Raw genomic sequence first — 11,356 nt, forward strand, 5'->3', positions numbered from 1 at the left:
AAGGGTATCATTTTGGTTTTCATTACCTTCAAACAATTAATGAGCGTGTAGCGGCCAATGTAGAGATTTAAGTTGGAAATAGGGTCAGCGGGTTCAAATGGAAAAAAATTGATCGAATTCTATTCATTTAAAAATTTAGTTTTTTTTTCATTTTATTTGATTCAATTCTTAATTTTAAAATTTTTTATTATGTCAATTCGATTCGATTTTAATAAAAAGAAATAAGAAAAATTAAATTAAATTGATTAGTAATAATAGTATATTATTTTTAATAATATAAAAAAAATGAGATCATATTAAAATTAAAATATTTTAATTAAATTTTAAAATATTAGAACTAAAGTGTAAAAAGTAAAAAATTTATTAAAAATTTAAATTGATCAAATCGAACCGAATTAGATTGATTCGGTTTGATTTAATTTTAATCAAAATCAATTTAATTTGATTTTTATAAATACTTAAATTTTAATTTTTAATTTATTCAGTTTACTAATCGAATGCTGAGCCTAGTTGGAAATGATTAATTTTATTTTTGATTTTAATTTCATTTAATTTAAAAAACTTTTATTAACAAGCACAAAGTTTTTTTTATCTATTAAATATTGCAAGTTTCAATAATAATTTAATTCTTTTTATATACATATTAATTAATCTATTATACCATTTATTTTTTTTATATAATTACCTTTTATATATAAATAAAAAATTATAGATATAAAATTGAGATTAAACCGCTTAAATTAAATTAAATCAGTACATCAATTACAACCATCTGATCAAATTACCGTTCAATCAGATGGGACTGTCTAGCTAAACAAGACTGATTAATCAGATAAAATTTATCTCAAATCAATTAATTAAATCAAATTATCTGCTCGACCTAAATTAATCAATTAGATCGAACCAATCAATTAAATCAATTTATCCAAAATTAAAATTTAATCCAATTTAATTTATAATAAAATTACAAGAAATCATAATATATTATATGTAAACTAAATTGATTCTATACATTTCAGTATTACTCATATACATTATATGTGAAATTTAATTTATGACTTATTTTTTTTATGTCACATTCATAAATTAAATTATATGATATATATACTGTATAATATGGATGATTTATAATCACATGAAATGTAATCATAATATGGATAATTTAGTTGATACAGTATAAATTGATTTTAATTCAAATTCACTTATAATATTAATTGATTTTATTTATATATATTAAATATTTTATATTATATTTAATTATTTATTATATTTTAAAAATGATATATATTCACATGTTTAATTTGGTTGTAAATGCATTTAAATAAATATGAGAGATATCATATTTTATTTTTTCAATCTTCTGTCTCATTTTAAAAGAAAATAATATATAATTTATTATTAGTCTCTGAAAAATGATATATAACCGTATATATTTATTATTAAATACGTTTATTATTAAATACGTAGTAACACTACATTTAATTAATTTATTGCAAGAAAGAAATACGAGACTCCACTAAAATCCAAGATTATCACCTTAGGGAAACAAGCTTTTCATTGCCATACCGAACGAGGGATTGACAAGACTAAAACCTCCATCAACCACTAAGTTGATCCCATCATCACTTCCCAAATACACTGCTGCCTCTGCTATATCTTCCTCTTCCAATACAGCCTCTTTCAAGTTAGCTGAAGCCGAAATCGCTTCCTGGATCTTCTTCTTATCCACTTCCATGACCCTCATAACTTTTCTTAGCGTTGGGGTTACAACTACAAATGGGGAGATACAATTAACCCTAATCCCATATTGCCCCAACTCCACGCACAGGTTCTTGGCTAAACCAAGCAATGCATATTTTGATGCCACATATGAATGATCACCACCCAAATTTATGACTGAAGCCACACTTGAATTAAAGAGAATACAGCCTTTCTTGGAAGGAATCATGACCCTGGCTGCATGTTTGGCTGCCAAGAAAGCTCCAAACACATTGACATCAAAACCCCTTTTGAAATCTTCATTTTCTGCCACTAAAATATTGGGAAGAGTGGGATCTAAATCTACGATGTCGCAAGTTCCCGCATTACTTAACATTATATCAAGACTTCCGAACTTGGAGACAGCAAAGTCTACAGCATTTTGGGTATCAGAATCGCAAGTTACATCGCAATGGACGTAAGAGATAGTTTCTTCTGAGCCAATTTCTTTGCAAACAGAGAGGCCAAGCTCATCTTGGACATCGGCAATGACGACCTTAGCTCCTTGTTTAACAAAAACCATTGCACTGCACTTGCCTATTCCACTGGCTCCACCGGTTATCATGGCTACCTTACCTTGAAGCCTGCAAGTAATTCAAGCAAAATATAACAAATATATGTATATATTTTTTTAAAAAAAAGAAGAATATGATCAACTAATAGAGAACAACTAAAATTGAAGTGTTTTAGTTACCTCTTGGTGGTTGAAGTTGCAGCGGAAATATTTGTGCTCATCATCTTGTTTTCCCTAAATTGCAGAGAAGCCAAATACTTTCCAGATTTATTTCTCCTAGAAATTTAAGCTTTGGGACCTCACTTGACAATTTCTGCATTAAGGTATGCTACTTATAATTGCGGTGAGGGCTCTAGCCTTTTTTTATTTACAAAAAAATAATTTAAGATATAATTTGAAAATTTAAAAATTCGGAATTTAATTGATAAATTTTTAAAATTTAGAAGGTAATTATAATTATTTTTAAAATTTAATATTTTTTATTATTTTTTTAAAATTAAAAAATAATTTATATTATTATTATTATATATTTTTTAATGTTATTAATAGTTTAAATATATCAATTTATTTTAATTCAATTCGAATTAATTTATTTTTAAATATTTTTAAATCCATCCTAATTATTATTTTAATTTAAAAAATACGCAATTAATAATATAATTGAAAGTAAAAAAACATAATTAAAAAAAAAGCATGTTGAAAGAAAAATAATTGTAACTATTTTATTATTTTTATAATGTTGTTCGTTATAACTATTTAATTGCAATGTTGAATATGCCTAACTCAAATGATATAATTTAAGTTTAATTGGAATTGGTGATTGTCTTTGTAAAAGCACCAATTACTAAAAAATAATGAAAAAGACTAAAGCCTAAAGCAAGTTGCATGCACGGAGAGATAGGATCCCATCAAGGGTGTCATTTTGGTATCCACTGCCATCAAACAATCAATGAACATGAGTTGGATTTGCTATAGAAAATAATATGCCCAAAACTACTATTACCTTAAACGCAAAGGAATTCTTATATGGATGCACTTGATTCTATTAAAAATTATAATAGAATTTATATTTAAATTTAAAATTAATTATATTTTATTAGTAGTTACATAAATAAATAAGATAACATCATAATAAATTTCATATTTAAATTTAATTAATTACATTTTATTAATTGGCACACATATATTGAATGTGTATATGAGATTTCCTTAAACCAAAAAGGCAAAATTAATGTTCATAACATTCATTTTATATATATATATATATATATATAAATTATATTAAAGAACATATATAAATAAGAAAGTTAGAGTTACCCACATGTCTCAACTCAATAATGAATAAATTATATTAATAATAATAATAATTGATATCTCACATTTAACAATGGGTCAGGCGTTGGTTTATTTATTTCTCTCGCTTTCTCTTTATTTTTCTTTTTCTTTTTATCTTTTACTAACGTATAACCATTGTACTACGCTTCCTATCATATTCATGTTAGGAAGTGTCCTTGTCCTACGCTTTCTATCATATTCATGTTAGGAAGCGTATGGAGGTATTGCACCATTCTCTTTCATTAGACGATTATTTAATTCTATTCGGCACCATATGAATACGATTTCGTACGTTATGAGGTTTGTTATTTCACATAGGCTAACAGATATTTAAGGCTAGAGCCCTCACGGACAGATTTTCACATAGCCCGTATAGTTTAGATAGACCCCGGGCTTACATAAGACATAGAGCTGCGTCTTGGGCCCTAATTGAATTTATATTCAATCTTTCTAGTATAGGCATTACCAAGGCCCGAACATTTGGAGTCTGATTTTCATTGAGTGCCTCTTTACCCACTCATTAATTATTCCATAATTTATGAGGAGGTAAACTTCGAGATCCCAATTATTACTGCGTGACTCTAGGGGAGTTCTATCAAAACGTCATTTCTTTACCTTTTTCCATTTCAAACTTGTGCTCTTACTTTCGCTCATTGCTCTGTATTTTTTGCTGCTTCTGCTATCTTGCTCTTTCTCTTCTTTGTAATTCTCAAATTTTCAATCCGAGGTACGTCTCGCTCCTCTCATGGCTTTTATTAAGATTCCTAAAGTAGTTGGTCTGGTGTCTTCTGTCACTCCTTCTTTCTCTCACTATTTTCCTGCGATTTCTCTAATACCACCATCTTCTCTTACCTAATAAATAAATAGTTCTCCCTAACCCACCGTCGAAAGGCCTGGTAAATGCTCAGCAAGGGCATAACTTAGTCTTTTTCGTAAAGCAACACGAGTTCGGTCTTACTTTTCCGTTTACCCCCTTCTTAATCGAGATCTTCCATCACTTTGAAGTGACTCCTGAATGTTATCTCCTAACTCCATCTTGTTTATATGTTGTTTTGAGTCTATTTGCTTATTCTGGGGTTTTGCCCCTCCTCTCAAGTTGTTCTGCACCTTCTTCTATTTAGTCAAATCTAACCACGAGTTCTATTATTTTGGCCCTTGAGTTGGGTTGTCAATATTTACAGGATACAAGAATTCCATAAAGGGTTGGGTAAAATATTTTGTTATTACCGAGCTAAAGGAGAGTTCAGGAATCAACTGGGACATCGACCTCTCCTGGGGGGATATTCCTCAGGGTTGTAATGACTTCCTTAAGTTAACCCTAATTGACCAAATTTTCCTTCTCCGATTGACTTTTGTAAAGAAGAAATACGATGTCGAGAAATGCATATTCATGTCTAACTTACGAAATTGCCAGGAAGCTGGTATTTTTTATTTTTTCCCCTTTATATTCTTCTTTTTTTATTTTGAGCTCTAACTGAACTAATATTTCCTTTTCAGCTTTCGGTGTGCCAATGGATACCATCAAACTTTCTAAGAACTTCACTTTGTCTAGGAAAAGTATGAAGGAGACTTTGGCCACTTTCAAGGCCAACAAGTCTATCACTGATATGAATCGAGAGGTTTTCCAGGCTATAGCTCCCACATCGTCAGCTTGTCACTCTACTCCTACCCCCACACCTTTTCTGGCTTCGGTGTCAGTGTCGGGGGATTCTCGCTCCATAGCCTACAGGACGTTAGTTCCACTTAAGGCACCGGCCTCTTCTAAAGCTCCACCCACTTCAAAGGAGGTCCCTAAGAAACCCATCGTGGTTAGCGAGTCAACTGACAGTGGCTCGGAGGAGGGTACTAGGTTTACCCTCTTGGATGTCCCTCCCCTTAAAGCTATGGGTGCCATTACTGTTGAGGGCAGGGCTGCTAAATGTGCCAGGACTTCAGAAACCTCAAGGGTAGCCCCTTCTTCTCCTGTTGGTAAGGGGAAAAAGGTGGTGGAGAATTTATCTTCTATCCTAGACAATGAGCTATTGAACGCTGCCAAGGTGACTGTTGAGTCAATGCTTGCCTCCGTGGCCGAGATGCTATGTGGTAGGATGTTTGGAGGGGTCCCAGATGCTTTCGAATCCTACTTTCTAGCCCTTGTTAGCCATTTGGCCTATGCCACCAAATAGCATGTTGTCTTCAGCTTGCCTTCTATAGAGGCCTTTGGGGACGGTCTGAGGGAGATGTTCCTCATGGTAAATTTTTTATGCTTCTTGATAGCGTTTTTGAGTTTCTGATTTTTCTAATTTTGTTTCTTCTTTTCTATAGCATTCCTTTGGCATGTTCATGGAGATCGATGCTCAAAATCGATCTCTTTAGAGCTCCATGGACCGACGTATTGAGGAGGCACGCCGGGATGAAAATATTATTGCTATGGGTGAGGCCCATGGGCATATCATTGAATTTCAGGGGCAGATTGAAGGCCTCACCAAGCAATTAGGGGAGATGAGGGAGGAGGTTTCCAAGTATTCTCGATGGGCTTTTGCAGCTGAGTCTCAGCAAGATGAAGCCCTTGCACAGCTATCTATTTTGGAGGAGACTCGCCGTCAGTGCGATGAGGCCTTAGCTCGTGCTACTATCATTCAGCAGGATCTTAACAAGTACATCGACGACCTAAAGGGCATGACCTCAGCGGTAGAAGAGTCTTGACTTCAGCAAAAGCAACTCCTCCAAGAGATTGTTGCCCTGGAGGAGAGGTGTGCTTCCTTACTGAAGGTTGTCAGGGCTGCCGAGGATAAGGTTCAGCAGGCCTACGAAGCGCGGCTGCAGGAGTACAAGGACTCCACGGAGCTGAGGGAGAGGATTTAGCAGGCCTGCGAAGCACAGTTGCAAGAGTACAAGGACTCGACGGAGCTGAAAGAGAAGATTTACAAAGAGGCCTTTCGTATGTTTGCTTCAGGCTTCAACTAGAGCCTCAAGGCTACTCGTAATGCCCCTTTCACTTCGTTACCTGATTTATGAGCTCCTGAACTCGATTGTGATGGTGAGGAGGTCTACTATGGAGAGGATGATAACCCTCTTCCTAAGAACCCCCCCTTCTTTTCTCCCTGCACAGTAGAAGGGAAATCTTATAAACGATTTAGTTGGCTCTGCTTCCCTTTCCCTTGCTGCTTCTGTAACACACTCAAATGGTGTAGGGAAGCAATAAGTCAATTAATAAATTTTTTTAGCCTCTTTGTTATTTTCAATCCGTTTGGTTGTTTTATTTTTCCTATCTATTTGAATTGTATTTGTCTTCTCATACTTAGGTTATTTTTGCATATATTGTCTGTGAACAATGTCGGGCTGCTCGTTTGATACTTTGCTTGTAAAAACATCTAACTTATTGCATTTTGACTTCTATTTTTTCAATGTCTTGGTTTTTCATGCCTCCTACCTCTCTGGACTTTTTATAAGGCCAAGTTGTGAGTTCTTTCTCCAGGCTGATTTAGCATTAGGGGCTAGTTGTTTAAGGTCAACGTTCTTTGCGATTGCCCCTAGTTTTCATATGGCTCCTTGTCTTGGTTCATAGTGTTCTAAGGTTTTATTTTTACCTTACTTGTAATTCGATATTCATGGTATCGGGTCTATTTCTGAGGTCAGCACCTAGCCTTAATTTTATTTTTGTTTGGCATTGGGGTTACTGAGGTCCATTTTTAAGGTCGACACATTGCCTTGGTTTTATTTCTAGTTGGGCATTGGGGTGCCGAGGTCCATTTTTGAGGTTGGCACCTTGCCTTAGTTTTATTTCTTTTGGCTTTATTTGGGTCTTCACTTCGTCAACTAGGCTTTGTGGTGCTGATGGTCATCGGGGTCTTCACTTCCTTATCTCGGCTTTGTAGTGCTGATGATATATTTCTGAGACCGGTCACCCACCTCATTGGGGTCTTAACTTTCTCAACTCGGCTTTATGGTATCTGTAGTCTATTTTTGAGACCAGTCACCTACCTCATTAGGATCTTTTTCCCTCAACTCAGCTTTGTGATGCTGGCGGTCTATTTTTGAGACCGGTCACCTACCTCATTGGGTCTTCTTTCCCTCAAATTGGCTTTGTGGTGACACCGGTCTACTTTCGAGATCGGTCACCTACCTCATTGGGGTCTTCTTTCCCTCAACTAAGCTTTGTGGTGTCAGTGGTCTATTTTCGAGATCGATCACCCACCTCATTGGGGTCTTCTTTCCCTCAACTCAGCTTTGTGGTGCCAACGGTCTATTTTCAATATTGGTCACCCACCTTATTGGGTCTTCTTTGCTTGTCAAAAGTTTTTGAGAGTAGAAAAGAGGATTTTACTCATATTTTTGATATAACAGCTACATTGTACATTTTATTGAAAATACATATTCAAATGCTGGATATTCTAAGCGTGAGACTCTGGATTCTCTTATAGATCTTTGATTTTGTATACTCCTGGTCTTATGACTTTGGTGACCCTAAACAATCCTTCCCAAGTTGGTGCTAGCTTTTCCACAGCAGCCCTTTTTCCCGTGGCTTCTAGTATTCTTAGGACTAAACCTCCAACTTTCAAATTCCTCTCACGAACTTTTTGGTTGTAGTATCGAGCTGCTTTCCACTGATAGGCTGTTGTTCACACTTGTGCTTCATCTCTAATTTCCTCTAGGGCATCTAGGTTACTCCTCAGTTTCTCCCTATTGAGGTCTTCATCATTAAATTGAACCTGATGTGTAGGGATTTGCAATTCTATGGGGATCACAGCTTCTGTTCCAAATGCTAGTGTGAACAGGGTGTCTCCCGTTGGAGTTCAAGGTGTAGTCCGAAATGCCCATAGAATACTATGCAGCTCGAATGTCCAATTCTTCTTAGCACTGTCTAATTGTTTCTTCAGCCCTTGCAAAATAGCCCAATTTGTCACCTTGGTCTAGCCATTTGTCCGCAGATGAGCTACTAACGAAAACTTATGCTAGATACCATATTTCTCATAAAATTTTTAAAGGAGCTGCAGTCGAACTAGTTTCCATTATTTGAGATGAGCATCTTGGGTATCCCAAACCGACAAATGATATTGCCCCACACAAAATTTATCACTTTTCGAGCTGTGATGGTGGGAACGGCCTTTACCTCGGGCCACTTGGAGAAATATTTTACGACTATTATTAAAAACTTCTTTTGCCCCACAGTCTTAAGGAAAGGACCCAAGATACTATTCCTCATTGCGAGAACGTCCATGGACTTGATATGCTTGACTATAGTGCGGCTGACATGTTGATTGCATTGGTAAACCTTTGACAGACATCACACTTCTTCACAAATTCTCCAGCTTCTTTTTTTGTTGTTGGCTAGTAATATCCTTGCCAAAAAATCTTATTTGCCAATGTGGTTGCTCTTTCATGAACTCCGCAGACCCCTTGGTGTACTTCCTGAATTATCCTAAATGCCTCTTTCGGCTTTACACACCTTAGCCACGGGCTAGATTTTCTTCTCCGATACAGAGTTCCTCTCAGTGTCTGATAGTTGGCGGCTCTAGCCGCGATTTTTCAACCCTCTGCTTTATTTTCTGGCAATTTTTTGATTTTGAGATACTCAAGGTATGGGGTCATCGAGCTTCGTTCTTCATCAACTTGCATAATTGAGGCTGGCTTTTTAAAAGTAGGAACGTTGATTTGCTATACATACACCTCGTCTAGGAGTTGCTCTAGCTCTTCTACTGATAGTTTGCTAAGCAGATTTACTTCTTCATTTTCCTTCTAAGGTATTCATCTGTATTCAACTATAATCCCTTGCTCACCGAGCTCGGCTTCTAGGGCTCATACTTTAGCTAAGTACTTTTGCATAATTGGGTCCTTCGCTTGGTATGCCCCTGTTATTTGGTTCACCACCAGTTGTGAATTGTTGTTTATTCTGAGCTCAGTTTCCCCCACTTCTAAGGCTATTTACATCCCATTTATAAGAGCTTTGTACTTGGTCATGTTATTAGACGCTGGAAACCCAAAGCGCAAGGCATAAAATACTTTGAATTCATCAGGTCCTTTCAGAAGGATTCTTGCCCCATTACCTGTAGAACTTGATGCCCCATCTACAAATAGATTCTATATGAATTCATGCATGAGTCTTCTCTCTGCCCTTTTTTCCTCTGATCCCGGTAAGGCGTTACTTTGTTCTTTCTCGACCATGCTGAAGGAGCATTCAACTATGAATTTGGCCAATGCTTGCGCTTTAATTGCTGTTCGAGATCGGTAGGTGAGGCAGTACATACTGATCTCTATCGACCATGCTAACATCCACCCTGAAGTTTCAAGCCTATGTAAGAGCTTTTTCAAAGGCTGATCAATAATCACAACTCCTTGATGATCTTCCAAATACATTCTGAATTTCCTTACTACTAACAACAAAGCGAATGCCAACTTCTCTATGTTCATATGCCTGACCTCGGCATCCTTAAGTACCTTGCTGACATAGAAGACTGGCTTCTGGATCCTTACTTATTCCCTTACCAGCATGACACTCACTGCCTGTTATGATGCAGCTAAGTAAATTAATAGCTCTTCCCCTGTCAAGGGACTGCTAAGCACATGTGGGGAGTTGAGATATTCCTTAAGGCTCTTGAAGGCTTCTTGACAATCCTATGACCATTCAAAATTTGGGACTTTCCTTAACTTCTTGAAAAAGGGTAGGCATCTCTCTGCAGACCTGGACATGAACCTTTTAAGTGCTACTACTCTTCCCGTGAGCCTTTGTACATCTCTTACGCAATTCGACTCAGGCATGTTCAATATGGCTTCTACCTTTGCCAGGTTTAGCTCTATGACCTTTTCATCAACTCTGACAGGGTAGTGGGGAGCTTTCTGCACAGCTCCAAAAAATTCTGGGGAGGTTGTGCCCTTCTTGTGGCTTCTACTGCTCTCCCTTCATCCAACTTAAGTATGTGCAAAGTTTCAGAGTTGAAACTAGCAACATACTCTCTCAGGGATTCATTCCTCCTTTGTCGGACTGTCTCTAAATAGCTCATCTTTCTCTCCACAGGAACCTCGACAATAAATTTGCTGATAAGTACGTTGGCTAGGTCTATGAAGTTCCTAATGCTCCCCGACTCCAGGCTGTTGAACCATACCTGGGCTGATCCTATCAAGGTGGTTGGAAAGACCTTACACATCATGGCATCCGAGTGAGTCTGCAACTCCATGAACGTCTTATGGTTCAAGTTGTGCTCTCGGGGATTTTCCGTCCCGTCATACGCTGCCAAAGTTGGCAACATGAACTTCTTTGGTATTGTTTCTTACTGACTCCAGTTTACAAACGGTGATAAGATTGGCAACATGGGACTGTTGTTATCTCGTGCCCCCAACTCTGTTAATAGTTGTTCTTTCAATCTCTCTAACTTCTGGTCTATGTTAGCGTCTTCACTTGTAGGCCTCTTCTTCAGGCGATAGTTTCTTTCTAACTCTTCACTCTCCGACCTTTCTGTAGACTTGAAAGAGTAGGTTTTGGCCCCATCATTCTCAATGAGTTCCCTCGCTATCCTTCCTTTCACTCGGGCTGCTAACTCATTTCTCCGACTTGCTTCCCCATCTCCATCTTCTATCCTCTTGCTGCTTTGCTTGGGGATTTGATAGTTCAGTGTGGGTTGGGACTCATTGAGATTGAGTCCTTCGACTATGGGTGGTCTGCTCAATGGGGTACTGAGCCTTCTCTGCTGTAACATTTGGCCGAGCCAATAGGCAGTGCTTTGTAATTGGAGAGCCATGCTATGAAGTTCTTAGTTAGATAGGGAGTTTCGG

General features: G+C 36.8%; 1 protein-coding gene across 1 annotated transcript; it reads right to left on the reverse strand.

Annotated features, from left to right (window-relative positions):
- Window positions 1-1,537: 1,537 nt before the first annotated feature.
- Window positions 1,538-2,493, reverse strand: LOC110621936 (secoisolariciresinol dehydrogenase). The gene is made up of 2 exons (XM_021766239.1): window positions 2,453-2,493; window positions 1,538-2,342 (listed from the first exon to the last, which is right to left on the reverse strand). The coding sequence occupies exons 1-2, from the start codon at window positions 2,491-2,493 to the stop codon at window positions 1,538-1,540; spliced, it is 846 nt and encodes a 281-aa protein (XP_021621931.1).
- Window positions 2,494-11,356: the final 8,863 nt, after the last annotated feature.

This window comes from Manihot esculenta, chromosome 9, assembly GCF_001659605.2.
Source record: "Manihot esculenta cultivar AM560-2 chromosome 9, M.esculenta_v8, whole genome shotgun sequence".
NCBI classification, from domain to species: Eukaryota; Viridiplantae; Streptophyta; class Magnoliopsida; order Malpighiales; family Euphorbiaceae; genus Manihot; species Manihot esculenta.

Coding starts and splice junctions, on each gene's coding strand:
- LOC110621936 (XM_021766239.1), bottom strand. CDS start 2,493: ATGAGCACAAATATTTCCGCTGCAACTTCAACCACCAAGAG. Junction 2,343..2,452: donor GCAACTTCAACCACCAAGAG/GTAACTAAAACA, acceptor AATTACTTGCAG/GCTTCAAGGTAAGGTAGCCA.